General features: G+C 44.2%; 1 protein-coding gene across 1 annotated transcript in view; it reads right to left on the bottom strand.

Moving 5' to 3' along the window:
* SPATC1L (spermatogenesis and centriole associated 1 like) overlaps positions 1–25670 on the bottom strand; it is a 29667-nt gene that overhangs the window by 2298 nt on the left and 1699 nt on the right. The window contains exon 2 of the mRNA XM_036243575.1: positions 6974–7324. Within this exon, the coding sequence (XP_036099468.1) occupies positions 6974–7324 (351 nt within the window). The remainder of the gene's footprint in view (positions 1–6973; positions 7325–25670) is intronic.

A 25670-nucleotide genomic window follows, 5' to 3' on the forward strand; every position in this document is an offset into this window, starting at 1 on the left:
TCTGTACACGCAGCTTGCTTGCTCTGCTAAACTCTTGAATGAGCCCTGCCCTATATAAGCAACCCTCCCCCTGAGCTCGGGGCTGCAGTTCTCCTCTGTGTAGGTTGGCTGCAGTCCCTGCGCAGGTAATAAAGCATCCCCAAAAAAACTGAAAAATTGAGTCTGAGTGTGGTCGATCTCCTGGGTTACAACATTCCGGTTAACACGAGAACATGTATGTAACACACACATCAGGTCCAGTCTGCCTGGCTAGCGAAAGGGGAGAGTCTGTCAGTCCTGCAGCCTCTGTGCCTCACAGGCAGGCTTAACGGGTATTCGATAGCACGACTCCTTTTCTGTGTTTGTGCAGAGGATTGCTATGTTGGCAGGAGATTCTATTTTCAATCATTTCCCAGATGTTACCGGGCACATTGACCACCCTTCCCCTCCAAGTCTTCTGTCTCCACAGCAGACCCTGATGTCACTAGTCATCCATCACACAATGTAATGTGTGTCAACACCCTTCAGAACCGTGTGCTCTTTGAAAACACCCTGCCAGTTATTACTGTCTGAAATTAGATGCCGCTTAAATTGAAAGACGCAAAGTGAGGAAAGGCGGTCAGCCACTCGGAGCCTGGAGACCGCACGCCTGGCACCCTACACCCCGATCTGCTCGGCACAGACTCTCCAGGTTCTGCTCTTCCATCTCTGCAGGACACACTTCATAATGTGCCCATTTCTAAAGCCCCCAGACCTTTTCCCGCCCAGGGTGTCAACTGGGTGCCGCCCTGCTGGGTCAGCCCAGCTTCAGGCACCGGGTGCGCAGGCCAGGTGCTGTGCTACGGACAACCAGCCCGGGTTCTGTCAGACACCTGTGCCCACCAGAGGCTCAGCCCCTGGCACCAGGCAAAAAGGTCTGCTGGACTCCCACCCTTGCTGGCCCCGTGGCCTTGGGGGGTTGCTGGCTGCTCTGAGACCAGCCCCAGGGAAGCTCCTGCACAGGAATCTGTGTGGCCTAAGTGCCTGGGCTCCAGGCCCAAGTCTGCCTGTGACCTGGGCAGTTTTTCAGCCTCCCTTGGCCCCATCCTGTGTCCATCCCAGATCCCTGCCCAGTCACTCTCACACAGGAATATGACAGCTGCTCAGCACGGGGTTGTCAGGTCCGGTCACAGTAGCCTCTTCCTTTCTGAGTGGGCCCGGGGCATAGGCCCGGGGCGCCTGTCCTTACGCTTGCAGGTGCTGACCGGAGAGCAGCTGGGGATGAGGCATAGTGGGGACACCCCAGGGAAGGGAAGCTCTGCAGATGGGGGTGGGGTGAGGGAAGGGTTGCAGGGGTGTGGCCGTCCCAGGCAGAGGGTCCTCCTGAACCACATGACCCAGAGCCATAGGAGGGCCATGTGATTTGGGTAGAGGGTCACAAGGTCACAGGTCAAAGAAACAGGAGAGGTGTGGACAGAAGCCAGGTCTCCAGAGCTCAGGACAAATGATGGGTGAGGGTGTTGAGAAAGGGATCTTGTGGGCGCTCGGGCAGCTAGAGCAGATCTCAGCAGAGCCTTTGAACCTCAGAGTTAACTCAGGAGGGATGGTCCTGGTGAGATTCTCCGGGACTTCCTGAGGGTCCTCTCCTGGCACTGTCCTGTAATGGAGCTGTCCTTGACTTCATTTACGCTCACAATGACCCTATTTGGGGCCGCAGACGCAACTTACACCCCAAGGAACAGGGCTTAGGGGCACACTGCTTCCTCAATCATTCAGTGCTGTTTATTGAGATATAATTCACTTACTATAAAATTCACTCTTTTAAAGTACGCAATTCAGTGGTTTTCCCTATATTCACAGAGCGGTACAACCATTATCGCAATCTATTTCCAAAATATTTTCATCACCAAAAACCCCCAACCCCTATACCCCTTAACAGTCGCTTACAATTCTCCCACAGACCCACAACCACTAATCTATTGTCTGTCCCTATAAATTTATCAACTCTGGACTGGTCTTTTTTTTTTTTTAATTCTTACCCAAGGATACTTTTTTCCATTTTATTTTCAGATAGAATGAGAAAGAGAGAGAGAGAGAGAGAGAGAGAGAGAGAAACATCAATGTGAGAGAGACACATCTATTTGCTGCCTCCTGCTCGATCACCAACCAGGGCCAGGAACGAACCGCAACCAAGGTATGTGCCCTTGACCAGAATTGAACCTGCAACTCTTTGGTCCACAGGCCAACACTCTAACCACTCAGCCAAACCAGCCAGGGCTATTCTGGACATTTCCTATGAATGGGATCATACAATCTGTGGCCTTTTGTGCCCAGTTTGCCTTCAGCATGATGTTCTCAAGGTTCATCCACACTGCAGCATGAATCAGAACTTCATTCCTTATTACAGCGAATTAATATTCCATTGTATGAACAGGGATTTGAGCTGTTCCCACTCTTTGGCTATTATGAATAATACTGCTATGAGCATTCATATAAAATTTTTATGTGCACAGATGTTTCCAGTTCTTTGGGGTATGTACCTAGGAATGGAATTCCTGGGACCCATGATAACTTTATGTTTAACTTTTTGAGAAACTGCCAGACTGTCATCCACAGAGGCAATGTATGTTGATTGCAGATTCTCCACATCCTCTTCACCATTTTTTATTGTCCATCTTTTTTTATTCTAGCAATCCTGGTGGGTATGAAGTGGCATCTCATTGTGGTTTTCATTTGCATTTCATTGATAACTAATGATATAAAGCATCTTTTCAAGTTCTTATTGGCCATTTATATATCTTCTTTGGGAAAATGTCTATTAAAGTTCTTTGCCCCTTATTTTTTTATTAGTCTTGTTCTCATTTCACTATGCACCTGAGCAGCTTGGACTTGGCTTTGCCCTGGCCTATTGGCTCCAGGCCTTTGCACTTCCAGAACCTGCAGGAAGGTCTCTGGGTGCTGAATAAAGTCACTCAACCACAGAAATTGATTTTTTAAAAGTCTAGGTGGGCAGTGAGTACCCACTGACAGCCAGTAGAGGTCATTGTAGTCACCAGGGCGTGTCCTCTCCTTTTTCTAGTTGGTGTGGGGCAGGATATCGAGGTCACTCATGCTGCAGGAGGGGGATAAAGGGCATGGCCTCCAACTTCTCTCTGCCCTTCAGCGAGGTCAGCTTCACCAAGCTCACCATTCCAACACCTGAGCCTGCAGTTGGCCCAGCAGCTCAAGCCACAATCCTGGGTCAGGGAAAGACCAAAAAGAAAGCATCTTGAGTCTAGGCCCAAGACGTAGTCTATCTTGCTGCCATGGTTCGCCAGAAGGCTGATAGAGGTGAGAAGGCAAGCTAGGTGCAGTCCCTTAGGCAGTGCAGAGGCCCTGCCCCTGTAATTTCCTTACATCTGCCAACTGACCAAACTACAGCGGAACTAGAAAGCCCTCAAATACCCAGAGGCTTATCATGTATAAAAGGAAGCTGGAACCAGGCACGGGGCTCAGCCTTTGGAGGTGACTCCGCCGGACCAGCACCAGTGCGCATTAAACAGTCATTTTCTAATCCTCCGAGTGCGCGCAGTCTGTCTCTTCTCACCAACCCAATTTCTGCCACAACAGAAGCAAGAAATGAGTCAGGATCTCTCAGGAGTGGGGAGATATCCCTGAGCAGCACACCAGGGACAATGGGAAGTCCTGGAAGCTGCAGATGTGTCATGCCACCAGCTGCAGCTGAGGGTCCACCATTGCCATGTCTGCACATGTCCTTGGATAGGATGGCTCTTTGCCCATTTTTTATTAGATTATTTGTCTTTTTATTCTTGAGTTGTTAAAGTTCTTAGATAATTTGGGTGCTATTCCCTTGTCAGATGCATGACTTACAAATATTTTCTCCCATTCTGTGGGTGTAATTTTTACTTTCTTGAAATGTATTTCTTTGAAACACAGAAGTTTTTCTTTTTTTTTAATCAAGTCCAATGTACCTGGTTCTTTCTTTTTTTTTTTTTTTTTTTTGATGTTAATGTTTTTGGTGTCATATCTAAGAATTTATTGCCAAATCCAGGGTCATAAGATTTATGTCTGTTTTCTTCTAAGAGTTTTATGGTTTTAGCTCCATTAAGTCTTTTAAGTCTTTGATCCACTTTGAGTAAATTTTCCTTTGTGGATGTGGATATCCACTTGTCTCAGCACCATTTACAAAAAAGACCATTCTCTCTCCATTGACTTCTGGTATTCTTGTCAAACATCAAACCTGCAAACGCATTGGTTTATTTCTGGACTCTCAATTCTATTCACTGATCTGTATATCTATCCTTATGACTACCACACTGTTTTGAGTACTGTAACTTTAGAGTAAACTTTGAAATTGTGTGTTCTCCTATTTCAAAATCGTTTTGTTTATTCTGGGTCCCTTGCATTTCCATATGAGTTTTAGGTTAAGCTTGTTAATTTCTGCAAAGAAGCCAACTGGGATTTTGATAGGGATTGCAATGAATTTTGTGGATCAATTTGGGGAGTTTTCCCAGCTTAATAATATTGTCTTCCAATCCATGAACACTAAATGTTATCTCATTTATTTAGTTCTTCTTTAATTTTTTTCAAAAATATTTTGCTGTATTCAGTGTACTCCTTCCCTAATTACTTTGCTAGGCTGCAGAAGGTACCCAGGAATTAAAGCTGAGAACCAGACACACTGCACAGAAGTACATTAGGGCTGATGAGGGACAGAGGAGTAGGGTGTAACCCCCCTTCTCTATTCTTACGTTCCTCTCATCAGGACTCAGTTTCTCTACCTCCCTTCCTCTCTCTCTAAAGCATAAATTAGGTTGAAGAAACAAGTACTCCTAAAGATATTCTGGAAATCATGTTTAGTCCAACTTAGGCCTTCAAGGATCTAGCCAAAAACCTATTCAAAAAAAAGACAATAAAATTGATAAACATATTTTACTACAGAAAAAAAAGAAAAAGAAGACAAAAATTATCACTATCAGAAATTAGAAATGGTATCACCTCAGATCCTACAGACATTAAAAGGATAATAACAAAAGATTAGGAACAACTTTATGGCAATGAATTTGACAACTTAGATGAAATGAACCACTCCATAAAAGACACAAAAGCTTACTTTTGTACTTGAACTACCAAAGCTCACTTAAGAAGAAATAGATAATTTAAATCAACATAAATCAACTAAGGAAATTGAATGTGTGGAGTGGAAGAATTCCTACAAAGAAAAGTCAAAGCTTAGTGCTAAATTTTAACAAACATCTAAGAAATAAATAATACCAATTCTACACAAATTCTTCTAGCTAATTAAAGAAGATGGAACACTTTCTACCTCATTCATTGAGGCCAACATTAATTAACTTGATATTCAAACCAGAAAGTGACATTAAAAGAAAAGTATAGACCAATACCCCTCACAGAGAGCAAAAATTCTTAACAAAAATTGAGCAAATTGAATCCAGTGATGCAGAAAAGTATAATACATTATGACCAAGTGGGGTTTATCTCAGGAATGCAAGGGTGGTTTTAAAATTCAAAAATCAATCAATGTAATTAACTACATTAACAGACTACAAATGAAAACAAACGCCCATCTCAATAGATGCAGAAAAAGCATTCAATAAAGTCTAACATCCATTCATGACAACTCCACACAAACTAAAAATTAAAGGGCAGATCTTCAACCAGATACAGGCATATACAAAAACCTTAGCTAACATCGTATTTAATGGTGACAGGCTAAATGCTTTTCCCCTAAATCAATAAAAATGATTGTTCACTGTCACCATTTGAATTCAACATTATTCTAGGGTTTCTAGCCAATGCAACAAGAAAATAAATTAAAGGTACACATTTGGAAATAAAAAAATAACCTTGTCTTTATTTGCAATTGATATGATCATCTTTCCTAAACAATATTTTTTTAAAGCTGCTAGAACAAATAATTGAGTTCAGTAAGGTTGCAAGACACAAAGTTGCATTTATCAGAATTCTCCAGAGAAACAGAAATAGAACCAATTGTGTGTGTGTGTGTGTGTGTGTGTGTGTGTGTGTGTGTGTGTTATAAGAAATTGGCTCACATGATTATGGAGACTGACAAGCCCCAAGATCTGCAGGGTGAGTCAGCTCAGCAAGCTGGAGCCCAGGAAGGCTGGTGGTATAGCTCCAGTCTCAATTCAAAGGTCTGAGAACCAAGAGAACCAATGGTGTGGCTCCCATCCAGAGGCAGCAGGCATGAGACCCAAGATGTTTCCATTGGAGTCCAAGGGTAGTCAGGCAGAAAGAATTCTTTCTTTCTTGAGAGAGGGTCAGCCTTTTTGTCCTATTCAGGCCTTCAACTGATTGAATAAGGCTCACCCACGTTAAGGAAAGCAGTCTGCTCATTCAAAAACACCCTCACAGAAATATTCAGAATATCTAGGATAATGCTTGATGAAATATCTGGGCATGTAAACAAATGGAAAGATATAAAATGTTCATGGATCCAAAAACTCAACATTGGTAAGGTGTCATTTTACTGAAAACTGATCTAATTGATCTATCTGTAAATACAGGACAATCCCAATCAAAACACCAGCAAGCTTTCTTATATAAATGAACAAGTTGATTCTAAAATTTGTATAGAAATGCAATATTTCTTAAATAAGACACAAAAAGCATGCTATACATAAAGAAAAAAAGGTCAAGACACCAGACTTTCAAATTAAATTGTTTTGCTCTTCAAAAAACACTGTTATGGAAATGGGAAAATCACAAACTGGGAGACCACATTTGCAAAACATATACCCAAAAAGAACTTGATCCAGACTATATAAAGAACTCTTACCGCACAATAAGTTAAGCAACTCAATTTTCTTTAAACAGGCAAAAGACACAGTCCCGAATGCTGGCATCCCAGTCACTCTCTCCTCCCTGCGCTGGATAGATGGAGAAGCTGTGCCCAGCTGGCCACTTAGACCTGCCCTACCCAACTGCTAGCCAACCGCTAGTGCCAACTAGTGTTCCCCGGCCCTTGCTGTACCGTTAAGGTAGTAGCTCCTCCTCGTCCTGTCCCCTGAAGGCAGGCTGCTCTCTGAGAAGCACACCTTCTTAGGCCGGACCATCTCCCTGGGCTCCAGCAGGGTCTTGTCCACCACTGAGTCCTGCAAGGGGTTCAGGAGTGGGCACAGCTTCCTGTCAGTGCTACGGGGCACATGCAGCTCCGAGGAGCTGAGGAAACCCTTGAAGGGCACGTGGGAGGAGGTCGCACAGCCTGGGGAAGCATCATCCTCACTGGAGAGTGGGGCGTGTGAGCACAGCAGGTCCTCTAGGGAGGATGTTTGCAGCTGGGAGGGCACATCAGGGACACTGGTGAATCTTCCAATCTCTGGACCTGGGACAGGGAGGAAAGAGAGGAGAGGTCAGGCTGATGTTCCTAAAACACCTCCAGAAGTGTAGAGGACACTTCTACGCCCCCGACCCAAGCTCTGACACCTGCTTACATCTCTCATCTTCAGATCCCTCCCCATTCCCCTTTGGAGAAGGTGAAGGATGTGGGTGCAGAGGCTGTGGGCCCCACCCCTGCCCAAGGAATCCACCAGCCTCAAGTCCATGGGCATGGTGAGCATGTGTGCCTCCATAGCTTCTAGCTACCATGCATCCACACCCCATACAGAGTGACCTTTACATGCTTTTTAAATTTTGTATAAATGGTATCAACCTATGCCCACTTTATTCTGCAACATACCTTTTTGCTGCAGCATCATCTTTTTTTGAGGTTTATCCATGTTGAGTGACTTGGTAGTTACCTGGTTCATTTAACCACTTCCTGGCATACATGCGTATGCACACACACAGATACAGCAACTTTTTTATTCAGTGCCCTATTGATGCATTTGGAGCTGTTTTCAGGTTTTCTTGTAAAAACAAAGCTTTGATCAGTATCCTTGACGCACCTTCTTGCTCATAGCAAGTACCTTCTGCTGTCTACACCCGGATCCAGGTGTGTGCATGTTTAACTTTGTTTTCTGCAACAGCAGTGGAGGTTCTGATCCCACCCCCTCATCACTCCTTGGTATGTGCACAGATGGTGACACATGGCTTTTCCCTAATCCCTGGTGATTTTGAACATCTCACGTGTCCATGGGCCTCTCAGGTTTTCATTCTGTGACTTACCTATGCCTCTTCTTTGCTCATTATTTTTGGTCGGGTAGTCACTTTAAATTCTTTGTAGCAGTTCCTTATGTATTCTGCGTCCTAATTCCTTTTAGATAAAATGTCTTCTCCCAGTGGATACCTTGCTGATATTTTAACCCTTTTTGTAGTGACTTATCGTACAGAATTTTTAAATTTTTAACATCTCAAATTTAACCTATCAATTCTTCTGTGATTTATGAAATCGTTTTCTACTGCTGGGTCATGATTTTTTTTCTCCTAGTGAAAAAGCAAGTATATATATTTGGGAAAAAAATAGTTTGAGAGCTGTATTACAAAATTAAATCCTAAAATGTACCTACTCAGAAACCAACTAATCTATCCCCAGCAATGCTTTCCCCTCAAAAAAAATGTTCTCCAGAGGAAGTAATGGGTATAAGGCCTGCCTCCCACCTGCCCACACAGTGCACACAGCTAGTCCTGGTGGCTGGCTCAGGGCCTCACAGCCTCCCACCCCAGCCAACCACATGGCCCAGAAACTGTCAATGAACATCTAATAATTTACCCAGCATAAGACATCAAGAATCCCTCAGTCCTGGGTTCTTCCCCAGAGGAGAATGGAGCCCTGTGCTCAGAAGGAGGGTTGTGTCCCAGAGGTGGGGCAGGGGCTAGACCACCTCACCTCAGAGACCTGGGGAAGAGTGACATCTATTACCAGCTCTAAAGGGATTTTTGTTGTGGTCAGGTTTGGACTTTGCTTTTAGCTTTTATTTAGTAAATTGTAATTCATTCCTATTATGCTCAAGACTTCAATAAAATTGTGTTAAACATTTAAAAAAATTTTTAATCATCCGTCAAGTCCAAAATGTAGGTATAATTTTAAGCCACATTGTAATTAAACTATAAAGGTATAAAAGGAGTCAACAGGAAAAAGATGGCTGCAGGCAGGACCCGAGGGAGAGTGAGTGTGTGAGAGAGTGAGCGAGTGTGTGAGAGAGTGTGAGTGGACATGAGTGTGGATGACCACACCCGAGCAGTGCAGAGCCACGAAGCAGAGGTTCCTGCACTGTGGACGGAGCAGTCTGCTACCGCGGTGAGCAGCCCTTCAGGGCACCTCTCCCTGAGCTGCGGGGAGGTCCCACCATTTTGGAAGATCCTGGGTCTTCCCTGGGAGGAGGCAGTGGGAGCGGCTAGGGCCCAGCAACCTGAGCCCACCAGTGCACCTGGCACCATCGGACCAGTGGACACTCTGTGTCAACACAGGCCAGTGCACAGTAGTAGAGCTCCTAAGGTGCCTGTCACTGAAGCCACAGACAGCCCGGAGCCCAGCACCATCCCCCACAGTAGCAGCCTGATCAGAGTGGAGATATACCCCCAGCAACAGAGGCTGGGGAGCGGACATCCATCCCCAGACAACAGAATCACAGACCAGCAGCTGAGACTCATCCCCAAAAACTACAGCAAAAGCTGAGCAGGAGTTGAGCCCCACTGGGCAGCAGCACTCCTCAGCCACCAGCTGTGGGACCTGGGGCTCTACAGAGGCCTGTGCAATTCAGCAGCCAGCCCACGGGACTTGCAGGGTGCAAGGGCACCAGAGAGGCCTCTGCTACCCAGTAGCCCACAAAAGCCATGGGGAGCTGGAGCTGAGAGGGACTGGTGCGATCCAGCTGCCCACCCGCGGGACCTGCAGAGTGCAGGGGCACCAGAGAGGCCTATGTGACCCAGCAGGGACTGTGCCATCCAGTTACCCGTGGGACCTGCAGGGTACGGGGGCACCAGAGAGGCCTGTGTGACCCAGTTGCACACACAAGATAGGCTTAGAGGATGTGAAAATGGAGGCGGAGTGAATGGAAGCTACACAGACCGTCTCCCAGGACCAAACTGGAATTATAACCAAAACACGGACAAATTGACAGGAAAAAGCAACAGAATAGCAGCTTGCGAGGACCATATAACCAGGGATGCTGACTCGATCCTGGTAGGATTGCGAAGGCGCGAGACAGGGGCTGAGAGCCCACAGACAGCAGTGGCTTTAGCTGGGAGCAGCGATCTCAGGTTAAACTCCCAAGTGTCTCCACAGCGCAGAGCTGGGACAGAAGCCAAAATAGCCACAGCCACTCACCTTGGGCTCCGGCAGAGGGAGGGCAGATTGGACTGGAACTGTGTGGGGACTCTCGGGATTTGGAGGGTGCTCAGAGCTTTTGCTGAGTGGCAGCCACGCCAGATGATGGACATACAGTGATACCTCGGTTCTCGAACATAATTCGTTCCAGGAGGATGGTCGAGAACCGAATTGTTCGAGAACCGAAGCAATGAAACCAATAGGAAAGCGTGACTCCACAAAGCATGACTCTCTCTCTGCACTCACACTGATGACACAAGCAAGGCGCGCTGGGCCGAATGAACGCCATTTGGCTCAACTCGGCTCATCTCGGAAGTTCGAGTTCCAAATATTTGTTCGGATTCCAAGACAAAAGTTTCTCGAATCTCCTGGTCGAATACCGATTTGGTCGAAAACCGAGGCGTTCGAGAACCGAGGTATCACTGTATTGCTCCTTCCCAGGGCTCTGGGGAGAGGCAGCAGCCCCTCCCTCGGAGATTCAACCCCATCCTGTGGGCCATTGAAATGCAAATTGAGGCTTACTAACAACCAGCATCTGCCCCACCCTCGGGAAATCCCCTTATGCTGAGCACCTGAGGGAGTTTTTCAATCAACTAACAACCCAAAACTCTTCAAGTAACCTGGACTGCTAGCCTCCAGGCAAAAAGCTAGAGGATAACAGTACCATTTGTGGGCTAGCAACTCTAATCAGAAAAGTAAGACTTGGCAGTGGCGTTTAACGTGGGTCCTCCCTCGCTCATCTAAGCCCAGGAGAGGAAGCCACAAACAGCAGAACACCAATACCCACAGGGAAAACTTGGCAGGCTCCAAAGCCCACTGTGATAGCCAAAATGGTGAAACAAAGAAACAAAAGCCAAATGAAAGAACAAGAGACCTCTACCGAAGATGATATCAATGTGGAGCAGTTAGGCAAGTTAACAGAGCTAGAATTCAGAGCCATGATCTTGAGGAAGCTCAATAGCATGAGTAAGGACATAGAGATGCTAAAGATACACCAACTGAAAATTTAAAACCACCAAGAAGAGATCAAGAGTGACATATCAGAAATAAAGAACACATCGGAAGGTCTAAAGAGCAGAGTAGAGGAAGCTGAGGACCGGATCAGTGAATTAGAAGACAGGGTAGAAAAAATCAACCAATCAGAAAACCAAAAGGAAAAAATGATTAAAAAACAGAAAGACAGCTTAAGAGAACTGTGAGACAACTGGAAACGTAATAATATTCGCATCATAGGAGTCCCCGAAGTAGAAGAAAATGAGCAAGGGTTAGAGAATATATTCAAAGAAATAGTGACAGAAAACTTTCCTAATTTGGCGAAGAAAGAAGGCATTCAAGTTCAAGAAGCACAGAGAGTCCCAAGTAAGAAGAACCCAAACAGGCCCACACCAAGACACATAGTATTAAAATGCCAAAAATTAAAGACAAAGAGAGAATCCTAAAAGCAGCAAGAGATAAGCAACATGTTACCTACAAAGAAGACCCCATAAGGCTCTCAGCTGACTTCTCACAAGAAATACGACAGGCCAGAAGGGAATGGAATGAAATAATCAAGGTCATGAAAAACAAGGATCTGAATCCAAGACTACTCTACCCAGCAAGGCTATCATTCAAAATAGAAGGTCAAATAAAGAGCTTCCCAGACAAAAAAAAAAAAGGGGGGGGGAGGGCTAAGGGAATACATTAGCACCAAACCAGCACTACAAGAAATGTTTAAAAAAAAAAAACATACATATCTATAATCACCTTAAATATAAATGGACTGAGAGTAGCTGATTGGATAAGAAAGCATGATTCATATATATGTTGTTTACAAGAGACCCACCTCACAACAAAAGACTCACATAGGTTGAAAGTGAAGGGATGGAAAAAAATTTTCCAAGCAAACGAAAAGCAAAAAAAAAAAAAAGGCTGGGGTAGCAATACTCATATCTGATAAAATAGATTTCAAAATGAAGGCCATAACTAGAGACAAAGAAGGCCACTACATAATATTGAAAGGATCTATCCAACAGGAAGATATAACCTTGATAAACATATATGCACCCAATATAGGAGCACCAAAATATATTAAAAATCTTCTGGAGGACTTCCAAGGAGAAATCGACACCAATACAATCATAGCAGGGGACTTCAATGCCACGTTGACAGCACTGGATAGATCCTCTAGACAAAAAATTAGCAAGGAAACAAAGACTCTAAATGAAGCACTAGACCAAATGTTTTTAATAGATATCTACAGAGAATTACACCCCAAAACTACAGAATTCACATTTTTCTCAAGTATACATGAGACATTCTCAAAGATAGACCACATGATAGGACACAAACTAAATCTCTACAAGTTCAAGAAGATTGAAATCATATCAAGCATCTTCTCAGATCACAATGGCATGAAACTAGAAATCAATTGCAACAAAAACATGCAAAGACATTTGAACACATGGAGGCAAAATAGCATGTTATTAAACAATGAATAGGTTAGCATGGACATCAAGGAAGAAATTACAAACTTCCTGGAAACCAATGAAAATGAAGACACAACAACACAATATCTATGGGATGCAGTGAAAGCAGTTCTGAGAGGGAAGTTCATAGCACTACAGGCCTACCTCAAGAAACAAGAAAAATTTCTAATTGACTGTCTAACCTCACAACTTAAAGAATTAGAAAGCAAACAAAAAGAAAACCCCAGAGCAAGTAGAAGGAAGAAAATAGTAAAGATCGGAGCAGAAATAAATGACATAGAGACACCCACCCCCCCCCAAAAAAAAACAATTCAAAGGATCAATGAAACAAAGAGTTGGTTTTTCGAAAAGATAAACAAGATTGATGAACCCTTAGCTAGACTCACCAAGAAACAAAGAGAGAGAACCCAAATGCACAAAATCAGAAATGAAAGAGGAGAAGTAACAACTGACAACACAGAAATACAAAAGATAGTTAACAGCTACTATGAACAATTATATGGCAACACATTCGACAATCTAAGCAAAATGGACAAATTTCTAGAAACACACAATCTCCCAAAACTGGACCGGGAAGAGATAGAAAACTTGAACAGACCAATAACAACTAAGGAAATTGAAGAGGTAATCAAGATTCTCCCAGCAAACAAAAGCCCGGGCCCAGATGCCTTCACGGCGGAGTTTTACCGAACATTCAAAAAAGAACTAATACCCATTCTCCTCAAACTATTTCAAAAAATTCAAGAAAAAGGAAGACTTCCAAACTCGTTTTATGAGGCCAGCATAATTCTAATTCCAAAACCAGAAAAAGACACTGCAAAGAAAGAAAACTACAGGCCAATATCCTGATGAACATAGATGCCAAAATCCTGAACAAAGTACTAGCAAATCGGATCCAGCAATACATCAAAAAAATTATTCACCATAACCAAGTGGGATCCATCCCAGGGATGCAAGGCTGGTACAATATTTGCAAATCAATAAATGTGATACACCACATAAACAAAATGAAGAGTAAAAATCACATGATCATATCAATAGACGCTGAAAAAGCATTTGACAAAATCCAGCACCAATTTCTGATAAAGACGCTCAGCAATGTGGGAATAGAGGGATCATATCTCGACATAATAAAGGCCATATATGAAAGATCTACAGCCAACATCATACTCAATGGGCAGAAACTAAAAGCATTTCCCTTAAGAACAGGAACAAGACAGAGATGTCCACTTTCACCACTCTTATTTAACATTGTACTGGAAGTCTTAGCCACAGCAACCAGACATGAAGAAAAAAATAAAAGGGATCCAAATTGGAAAAGAGGAAGGGAAACTGTCATTATTTGCAGATGACATGATATTATACATGGAAAACCCTAAAGACTCCATCAAAAATCTACTAGACTTAATAAATGAATTTGGCAAAGTAGCAGGATACAAAATTAACGTCAAGAAATCGATGGCATTCGTATACACCAATGATGAACTCACAGAAAGAGAAACTGAAAATACAATCCCATTTACCATCGTGGCAAAAAAATAAATAAATAAAAATAAGATACCTAGGAATAAACTTAACCAAAGAAGTAAAGGACCTAATTGCAGAAAACTACAAGACAGTGGAAAAAAAAAATAGAGCAAGATATAAAAAAGTGGAAGCACATACCTTGTTCATGGATTGGAAGAATTAACATCATTAAAATGTCCATATTACCCAAAGCAATCTATAGATTCAATGCAATCCCCATCAAAATACCAACGACATATTTCACAGAACTAGAACAAATACTTCAAAAGTTCATATGGAACCAAAAAAGACCCCGAATAGCCACAGCAATTTTGAAAAAGAAGGACAAAGTAGGTGGGATCACAGTACCAGATATCAGGTTATACTACAAAGCGACTGTAATCAAAACAGCCTGGTACTGGCACAAGAACAGGCATATAGACCTGTGGAACAGAATAGAGAACCCAGAAATGGACCCAAGACAATATGCTCAGGACATACAGTGGAGTAAAGACAGCCTCTTTAATAAATGGTGTTGGGAAAATTGAACAGCTACATGCAAAAAAATGAAACTAGACCATCAACTTACACCATACACAAAAATAAACTCAAAATGGATAAAAGACTTAAATGTGACCCGTGAATCCATAAAAATTCTAGAAGAAAATGTAGGCAACAAAATTTTGGACATCATACGCAGGAGAATTTTCACTGATACATCACCTAAGGCAACAGAAACAAAGGAAAAAATGAACACATGGGACTAAATCAAACTAAAAAGCTTCTACACAGCAAAAGAAACAATCATCAAAATGGAAAGGCAACCCACTGTATGGAAGAACATCATTGCCAATGATGCATCAGATAAGGGGTTAATTTCCAAAATATATAGAGTACTCAGACAACTCAATAAAAGGAAGACAAAGAACCCAATTAAAAAATGGGCAGAGGAGCTAAATAGACACCTCTCCAAACAGAACATACAAATGGCCAAGAGATATATGAAGAAATGCTCAACATCACTAATCATCAGAGACATGCAAATTAAAACAACAATGAGGTATCACCTCACACCTGTCAGAATGGCCGCCATCAACAAATCATCAAACAAGTGTTGGCGCAGGTGTGAAGAAAAGGGGACTCTAGTGCACCGCTGGTGGGTATGCAGACTGGTGCAGCCACTATAGAAAACAATATGGTGCTACTTCAAAATATTAAAAATTAAACTTCCATTTGACCCAGTGATCCCACTTCTAGGAATATACCCTAAGAAGCCTGAAACACCAATCAGAAAGAATATATGTACCCCCATGTTCATAGCAGCACTATTTACAATAGCTAAGATCTGGAAACAGCCCAAGTGTCCATCAGTAGATGAATGGATAAAAAAGCAGTGGTACATATACACAATGGAATACTATGCAGCTGTAAGAAAGAAAGATCTCTTATCCTTTGAGACGACATGGAGGGACCTGGAAAGTATTATCCTAAGTGAAACAAGCCAAGCAGAAAAAGACAAATACCACATGATCTCACTTATATATGGAATATAATGAATATAACAGTCTGAGGAATAGGGTAGACCCAGAAACACGGAAGTAGGGTACAAACTGACAACCCTCAGAAGAGAGGGTGGTAGGGGATGGGAAGAGATAAACCACAGAACTTATATGCATGTATGCATAACCAATGGACATGGACAACAATGCTGGGGACGGGGTGGGGGGGATGGGGAGGGGGGTGCCAATGGGGTAAAAAAAGAGAAACATCTGTAACAAAAATAAAATAAAAATAAAAAAAGATTTGTTAAGAGAAATCTTAGAAAGAAATCATAAATAAATTAAATAATGAATTTAATAAGATACATGACTCTAAAATAAATTACTATAGAATTTATTTGGTTCTTTTTCAGCCTGTAAAAGGGAAAAAGTTTTTTCCCAATATTTGCCTGGGAAGCAAAAGTTATACATATTATTGAAATGGTTTTATGTTATGTTAATCAAGTACTTGATTCCTTAAAGACCCATTTTCTTAATCATAAGAACTGAAGTTTCACTGACCTATGTTTATGTTTAACATCTGTCGTTGTCACTTTAAATGAATAAGCAATTGAATTCTATTTAATAATAACAATACTATATAATCTTTTGATCAAATATGTTTGACAACCTTCCCAGGATTTGATTTTTAAGAAACTTTTTCTTGACCTGGAATTAGCTTTGGGTCATTCCAATAGGCCCTGGAATTCCTCAAGGATTTGTTTTCTCTCCTTATGAAAGGAAATCAAATCAGTGCAGATGGCTTAACACAGTCTGTTTCCCCACTGGAGTATGGGTAAGGGGACAACAAACTCCAAATGCAAGAGCATACACACTACTAAGAGTGATTATTTATTCACTTAATAGATGCATAGAATGCCTCTTATATGTGGGTCTCTGCTAATGCCGTGGGTTATACAAACAGTCCTCACTTTAAAGGGCCATATAATGTATTTTATAAAGTCATGCTTGGATTATTTAAAGAAAGAACATGATTAAGCCCCAGAGGCCTGAAGATCAAGCTCTTTTTGGTTTAACTAAGAAAGTTTTTTCTTTCATGGTGCTACAATGTACTCACCTATAAAAAGAAAAAAAAAAATGAATCTGAGCTATGGTTACTATAACATGAATAAAATGATACTTCTGATGTACTTGGGTCTCTACTGAGAAGGGCTTTATGAAAAGGAAATTATAAAAATAATAAAGATTTAAGATTTATGAATGATAGAAGATAAAAAAAAAAAGATGATTCTTTGCCGCTTTCTCCTGCATTGTCGGCAGGGAAGGCTTCTCTCAGAGCCTCAGTTGTTATGTCCCCCATGTATGGGAGGACCCAGTGTCTGAAGGGTAGGGATGTATTCTTCAGATGTACTGGCTTCTTTGTGGTGAGGTCTCAATGCCTCTCTGCAAGGCTTATTAACATTCTCACAGGCAAACTGTTTAACCATTGAAGTGCCAGCCCCTGAATCACTCATTATTCTGTTGTCTCCCGGCCTTTTATGGTGTATATCCCCCTTCTCCACTAATGACCTGTATAAGTGGAAACAAGACCCCTCTTTCTCGGACAAAACCCCAAAGATTAATCTCTCTGTTAGAAACTGTGTTTCACACCCCCAGCCCACTTGGGATGGTTGTCAGCAGCTTCTGCAGGTCCTTTCCACTCTGAAGAAAGCGATAGTCTACTGAGAAGCAGCTAAGGCTGTTCTCAGGCCAGAAGGAGAACCCACCTCTGATCCCGACTGTCTTCGTCACCGGCTACCCACATCCCCAAGGTAAGGAGGCTCTGGAACAATATTGCCTGACTCTATTACGGGACATCTGGGGAACGACTAAGAAACCAACTAATCTAAGGTAAGCAAGACTATTCAGGAGCCAGGAGAGTCACCAACCGCTTTCTTAGAGCATTTGATGGAAGCTTACCAGCTGTTTACACCCATAGACCTGGAAGCCCCTGATAATAGAACTATTAATATTGCTTTCGCGCCCTGGCCGGTTTAGCTCAGCGGTTAGAGCATTGGCCTGCGGTCCCGAGAGACCCGGGTTCGGTTCCCGCTAAGGGCACATACCTCAGTTGCAGTTTGTCCCCAGCCCTGGTGGGTTGTGCGGGTGGCAGCCACTCAATGTGTCCATTTCACATCGATGTTTCTCTCTCTTTCTCTGTTCCTCTCTCTCCCTCCCACTCTACCTGAACTAAGAATGGAAAAATGTCCTCAGGTGAGGATAAAAAATATATATATTGCTTTAGTTACCCAGTCGGCCCCAGACATCAGGAGGAAATTACAGGAGTTAGAGGGTTTTGAGGGAAAGCTCAGTTATGCACTGAGGATGCCACCTGTCTGGGCTATGAACTGAGAGGAGGAAAACGGTCCCTCTCGACAAGCCACATTGAGGCCATTCTGAAAATACCCCGACCACAAAGAAACAGGTCCAGGAATTTCTAGGAGCAATTGGGTACTGCTGCCTCTGGATACCCTGACTTGCAAACATTGCAAAGGCCCTATACACCAGTACAGGGGGAAAGACAGAAGATTTAACTTGGACTGAAACTGAGAAAAAGGCTTTCCAAGAACTAAGAGAGGCTCTCATCAGCACCCTGGCCCTGACCCTACCTGACATTAATAAGCCTTTCCAGTTATTTGTCTCTGAGAACTGGGGGATTGCTAAAGGAGTACTCACACAGGACCTCGGTCCCTGGAGACGTCCAGTGACCTACCTGTCTAAGAGACTAGACCCAGTAGCCTCTGGATGGCCACACTACTTAAGGACCATAACAGCTACAGCCTTGCTCACTAAGGAAGCCTCTAAGCTGACCCTAGGACAAGATTTACAAATTATAGCAACCCATGCTATTGAAACCCTATTCAGGAGTCCCCCTAAGCAATGGATGTCCCATGCCAGAATTGTTCAATATCAAATGCTCTTGTTAAACCCCCCAAAGATTAAATTCCTAAAGACTACTGCCCTAAACTCTGCCACCTTGCTGCCTGAAGATGACCCAACAGAACCTGTTCATAACTGCCTCAAGGTCCTGGACTCCTTGACTAGTCTTCGAATAGACCTCAGAGACACACCCTGGCCAGACCCAGATGCTGATGTCTACACAGACGGGAACAGCCTCATGTCAAAAGGCACCAGATATGCGGGAACCGCTATAACACAAGATAAGGTACTCTGGGCACAGGCATTGGGACATGGGACTTCTGCACAGAGGGCTGAACTTATAGCCTTAATGCAAGCCCTACGTTGGGAAAAGAAAAGACTATAAACATTTACACTGACAGTAGATATGCATTCACTACCGTTCATGTACATGGGGCCCTCTATCAGGAGCAGCGACTCCTCACCTCAGAGGGAAAGGAAATTAAAAACAAAGCTGAAATCCTAGCCCTGTTAGAGGCCATCTGGCTGCCTCAAAGGGTTGCCATCATTCACTGTAAAGGACATCAGATAACCAATGACCCAGTGGCCCAAAGAAATGCTTTTGCAGATCGGACTGCAAGAGAGACTGCCCCCCAAAAATCCAGTGGGGCCTCTCCAGATTTTACCTGTGCTACCTCCACGAAATCTCCCTAAAGTTCCCTCTTATACAGAAGAGGAAAAAGAGCTTGGATCTAAACTAAAAGGAAACAAACTCTTCCGGTTGGTATATACATCCTGATAGGAAAATTCTATTACCTGAGGCATTAAGACAAGATAGACGAGATCTAATTTTTAAGACTCATAAGAGCACCCATCTAGGGGGAACTAAACTGATTGAACTTCTTCATTGAGATTATTACATTCCAAGGCTTCACCATTATGCCAAGCAAACTGTGGCCCGCTGCCCTACTTATGTTCAAATAAATACAAGACAACAAAGAAATGCTCAACCGGGGATTCAACTACATAGACAGAACCCAGGGGAATATTGGAAAATAGACTTTACTAAATTAATTCTAGGGAAATTTGGTTACAAATACCCCCTCGTTTTTATTGACACTTTTTCAGGTTGGACAGAATCCTTCCCAAATCTGAGACAGCTCAGACAATAGCTAGAATACTAATATCAGAAATAGTCCCCCGATTTGGCCTCCCTTTAGCCTTGGGGTCCGACGATGGCCCGGTGTTCATCGCCCAGATCACACTAGCCTTAGCTATAATTTTAAAAATTACTTGGAAATTACACAATGCATACAGGCCTCAGAATTCAGGACAGATAGAAAGGATGAATCGAACACTAAAGGAGACTATTACTAAATTAAAATTAGAGACAGGCGAACATTGGGTCAGCCTCCTTCCTTTTGCCCTATTGCGGGTCTGATGTACTCCCTATATTAAGGGTCTCTCTCCCTATGAAATATATACGGGAGACCACCACCACTTCTCCCCATATTGGGAGAAGAAGCCCTAACCGAACTAAATAACCATTATCTTCTAAGTCCTTACAGGCTCTGCAACTCATCCGACTGAGGAACCATCAGATAATAAGAGATTCTCTCCCTAAGCCTCCTCTTCCAGGTGACTCAGATCTCCGCAATGCTCAGCCTGGAGATTGGATCTGGATCAAGAAAATTCAGCCTGCTTCATTGTAATCTAGATGGACTGGTTTTCTGCCTGTAATCCTCACCACTCCGACAGCTCTTAAGACAGCAGGTTGTTGTTTTTGGATTCATCACTTCCAGGTAAAGAAGGCTCACCCTGGCCAGATACCAGAAAAATGAACCCTTCAATGGACAGACGATCCTTTGAAGGTAAAATTACTCCAGTCCTGATCCTATTACTTGGGACCTCTATTCCTATGACTCGGTGAAATCCCCACAAGCCAACTCAGTATCTGTGGAGCCATAGGAATCCTCCCATACTCAAACGAGAAACCTGTCTATTGAAGACGCCCTAAAAGAAAACAAACAAACAAACATGCAAATGGGGCCACGAACCAAAGCTTACACTAAGGGACTTACAGGAACGGGGACTATATTTCAAATCTCCTAATTATAATATGGACAAATCACCTCACCAGGAGTCTTGCCTGTTAACTATTCCTAGGCCAGAGGACCTCCAAGAAGACAAAGGCCCCAGATTACTTGTAGCCCCAGAAGGGACTTGATTCACCTGCACTACCTGACTGACTCCCTATATTAACTCCCATAATGATGATTTTGGACTATGTATTCTAACTTATATAATCCCACAGATCTACTTCTACTCCCATGAAGGTGGGCATGAACATTTTGGAATCAATGATTTGATTCCCCTGAAAACCAGTGGGGAATGTAGTGGCCTGCTCCTATCACTCTGTCCTGATGAAATAAACAAAAGGCCAACTAGGAAGCTTGCAGAGGCAACCTGAGGAAGTGCCAGCTGGCCTGAGACTCCTCTCAATGAATGTGTCCTCTAAGCGAATTTGTTAGTTTTTAGAACTTACATAATAGAATGAATAGCAGGATAGATGTGTGCTGACCCAGTTCACCCAGCTCCCTTTCGCCTCAGCTCCCTCCCACCTCCGTTCCCTCCTGCTTATCGCTAACTGCCTCGGCTTCTGTACTTGCTGGCTTGCTCTTCCCCAAGGCCAACAAGAAATGCCAGCTGCAGACATTTGTAACAAACCCCCTATAAAATAAAAAATCAGCTGACAGTCGGGGCTGATCTCCGAGAACTGGGGATCAGTCTCCAGCCGGCTTTGCCCTCTATTTGGCTTTAATTGGCTCTGGTGGTCTCTTGGTTCTCTCACGCTACAACATTTACTAATCAACATCTTTCCAAAATACATCAACTCTGATGATTCTAAAAATACAGTGGAGCCCGGCCAGTGTGGCTCAGTGGTTGAGCATCAAGCCATGATCAAGTGGTTGAACACCAAGAGGTTGCCAGTTCGATTCCCAGTCAGGGCACATGCCCAGGTTGTGGGCCCGGTCCCCAATGGGGGGCATGCAGGACGCGACCAATCAATGTTCTCTCTTGTCAATGTTTCTATCTCTCTCACCCTCTCCCTTCCTCTCTAAACATCAATATAGAAAAAAAAATTTTTTTTAATACAGTGGAAAAGGAAGTCCATAATTGTAAGAAAAAAACATGAAGTGCTGCAGGGATAAACTTACTGGTAAGTGTGAAAGAATTCTATGTGAGAAATGGATGAAGAGACTTGGAGAAACTGCGAGCCAGCAGAGCGTAGTATACTGCAGTGGGTGCAGTCATCCTTTGGGTTTACAGAAGAATAAATAGATTAAAATGTGAGATGCCCTTGCCGGTTTGGCTCAGCCGTTAGAGCATGGGCTCCAGAGAGACCCGGTTCGGTTCCCGCTAAGGGCACGTACCTCAGTTGCAGTTTGTCCACGGCCCTGGTTGGGGTCATGTGGGTGGCAGCCAGTCGATGTATCTCTCTCACATTGATGTTTCCCTCTCTCTCTTGCTCCCTCTCTCCCTCTTTCTCTCTCTGAAGATGAATGCAAAAATGCCCTCGGGTGAGGATAAAAAAAAATTTTAAAAATGTGAGAAAAAGAAGTAACGTGGGGAAAAAATGACCCATGCCTTCTGAGCTGGTGACTCTACTTTAGGAAAACATACCCTAAGGAAACAACCCTACATATAAAAGTATTTTGCTGTGTTATTTATCTTAGGATAAGAAAGAAGTATAATTTCAAACGTGAGGAGAAGGGTTCGTTAGATTGTAGTTCATCTGATTTTTTAATATCACACAGTCATTTAAAAATATAACAACACAGAAATAACCATGTCAGTATGTGAAAGGGAAAGTAGCAGAGGACTGCACATAGAGAATACTCAAAGCTGCTAAAAATCATCTCTACCCAGAAGAACAAAGAGGAATTGAGTGAACAGCGAAGGACCCCTGAGAACTAAGGAGGGGGTTGAGGGGTGGGGCTGAGGGGACCTGCCACCCTCACTGGTCCCTTTGAAAATGTGCACCTTTGTGCTTGAAACCCAAGGGAAGGGAACAGCCCCACGGGAGCCCTGCGGGAGCCGTTCACAGCCTTCCCAGGAGCGGGCGTGGCTGCTTCACACCGCTGGGTGATGGGAAGGCGCCGGGAGGCAGGCACCTGCTCCTCCGTCTGCAGAGTGCAGAGCCCCCGACCTTCTGGGGAGCACTTGTCAGTGTCTATTTCAACATTTCAATCGCTCGTGGCCTTTGACCCAAAGATTTGCCAGGCAGTCACCCCTGCGACCGGTCACAGAGGTGCACGTCAGGCTGTCTGTGGTCACTGCTGGAAGGGTGCTGCCTGTCGTGGCTTCAGGCTGAGGGACATGTGAACTCCACATGCAACAGTCTGCTCTCCAGCATTAAGTGCATTTAGAGCTAAAGAAGAGACCAGCGGGCGATGGTAGTGAGATGACGGGTTGCAGGAAAATCGTGAAAGCAAAAAAATGCCAAAATAGACACATCAACAACTTCCGAGCAAACACTGACAGAGGCTGCCTTCGGGAGTGGGGCCAGGAGCACGGGCACAGCTTTCAATGTTATGTCCTCTTGGGTATTTATGTTGTTGAATAAGAAAAACAGGTTTTAAAGCTCATCCTTTCTTGAAAGCAGAGGCTGAGGGACTGTGGGACGTGTGAGCCACTGTTGTGAGGTTCCCTGTCTGACAGTGCTGCTGACGCTCCAGCCCCAGGGCCCAGCTGCTCCTGCAGAAACCCAGGGTCCAGCCACACCCGGGCTCAGCAGCCAGAGTCTCGGCCTCCCTGAGGATGGCCCTTCCCTGAGGATGGAGGGGCCCATGATGACTTGGCCCACGCCCTGCGCTGGGCTCCAAGGCCTCTCTATGGAACCTTGGTGAACTCAGCTGACCAGGGGCTGGGGCTCCTCCTAAGGCTGACGTCTAGCAAGATCGGCACTTGCCCAGGGGCAGGGGTGCTGCCTGTGATCTGGGAGACTCTGCTCTGAGATGCTGACAAGGGAACAGCCCAGCCTGAGTGAGAGTTTGCACTCTCCCAAAGCCCACCCTCAGACCAGGCAAGGCAGGGGGCGAGGGACAGCCCCAGGGTGCCTGCCACTGTTGACCACACGGTTGGCCTGAGCCCTGAGGGTTGGCCTGATTCAATTCTTAGGGTGAAGGACAACGAAACAGCATGAGGCACATGACTTGGCAGCCACTGCACACCAGGTGTTCCTAGTGACCTGAGAAGGCACCATTGACTCCTAGCAGGTTGTCATCACACCCAGGACATGGCACTGTGAGGCCAGTCCCTCCTCAGCAAGCACCAGTGACAAGTGTGTGCCTTGGCCACTGGTGGGAGCTCAGAACATGGAGCTGCAGCTGGCTCGGTCCTGTGGGCTCAGGGTTTCTCCAGCTGGCCCTCCTGGCGCATCACTCTCTTCCCACCATCCCTGAGGACCCCATACTTGTCTGAACTCCCTCTTTAAGACTCCCTTTGAGGCTCTAAAGTGTCCAAATGCCATGAAAGACCCTTGTACCCAAGGGCTTTGGGCCCATGAGCTCCGTGCAGCCACCACAATCAGGAGGTGGCCGCCTTTCACATGTGCTGAGCTTGCTCAGGGGAGGTGGCAGACATTCAGGTGGAGTCCAGGAAGTGACCACACCCGATACAGGGCCCAGCCATCAGTCCCTAGAGCATCCTGCTGGGGGACTGGCAGCAGCTTTGGAAACAACGGGTGGAAGGGCTCATCCTGTGAAACCAGGTCCAAAGGGCACCGGCCAGGCTGTCTGATCCAGCACGGCAATGGAGCAGGCTGGGTGAGTCCTCTCCCAACCTGGCCAGGCCGTTGAGAGGGCCCATTTCTTTTCTTTTTCTTTTTTTATGTTAAATGCTTTTTTTTTAATAATCTTTATTGTTGAATGTATTACAGATGTTCCTCATTTTTCCCCCATGGACCCCCTCCTCCCCACTCCTGCCCCCCTTCTGCCTTTTCCCACACTGTTGTCTGTGTCCATTGGTTATGCATATAAGTTCTTTGGTTTATTTCTTCCCACCCCCCAACTCTCCTCTCTTTGAGGTTTGTCAGTCTAGCAACCAATTTGTTCTTCTTAATCCCTTTATCTTTTTCACCCATTCCTCCAATCCCCTTCCCATCTGGCAACCAACAAAATGTTCTCTATATCTATGAGAATGTTTCTGTTCTACCTGTTCATTTTGTTTGTAGATTCCATTGTCGATAGATACGTATTCATTGACATTTTGTTTGTTCATATATTTTATCTTCTTCTTCAAAAAGACCCTTCAACATTTCATATAATAACGGTTTGGTGGTGATGAACTCCTTTAACTTTTTCTTGTCTGGGAAAGTCTTTATATGGCCATTGATTCTAAATGACAGCTTTGCAGGATAGAGTAATCTTGGTTGTAGGTTCTTGCTCTTCATCACTCTGAATATTTCTTGCCACTTCTCTCTGGCCTGCAAAGTTTCTTTTGAGAAATCAGCTGACAGTCTTATGGGAACTCCCTTGTAGGTAACTAACTGCTTTTCTTTTTTTTTTTTTTTTTTTATCCTCACCTGAGGATATTTTTCCATTTTTTGTGCTGCCACCCGCACGACCAACCAGGGCCAGGGACAAACTGCAACCGAAGTATGTGCCCTTAGCGGGAACCGAACCCGGGTCTCTCCGGACCGCAGGCCGACGCTCTAACCGCTGAGCCAAACTGGCCAGGGCACTAACTGCTTTTCTCTTGCTGTTTTTAAGAGTCTCTCTTTGTCTTGAACCTTTTGCATTTTGATGATAATGTGTCTTGGTGTGGGTCTCTTGGAGTTCATCTTGTTTGGGACTGTCTGTGCTTCCTGGATTTGTATTCTGTTTCCTTCACGAAGTTAGGGAAGTTTTCTGCCATTATTGTTTCAAATAGGTTTTCGATTTCTTGTTCTCTCTCTTCTCCTTCTGGCACCCCCAAGATGCGAATGTTGGCACGCTTGAAGTTGTCCCAGAGGCTCCTTACACTATCCTCATTTTTTTGGATTGTTTTTTTCTTTTTGTTTTTCTGATTGGGTGTTTTTTGCTTCCTTCTATT

This window comes from Molossus molossus, unplaced genomic scaffold (genome assembly GCF_014108415.1).
Source record: "Molossus molossus isolate mMolMol1 unplaced genomic scaffold, mMolMol1.p scaffold_m16_p_5, whole genome shotgun sequence".
Taxonomy (NCBI): domain Eukaryota; kingdom Metazoa; phylum Chordata; class Mammalia; order Chiroptera; family Molossidae; genus Molossus; species Molossus molossus.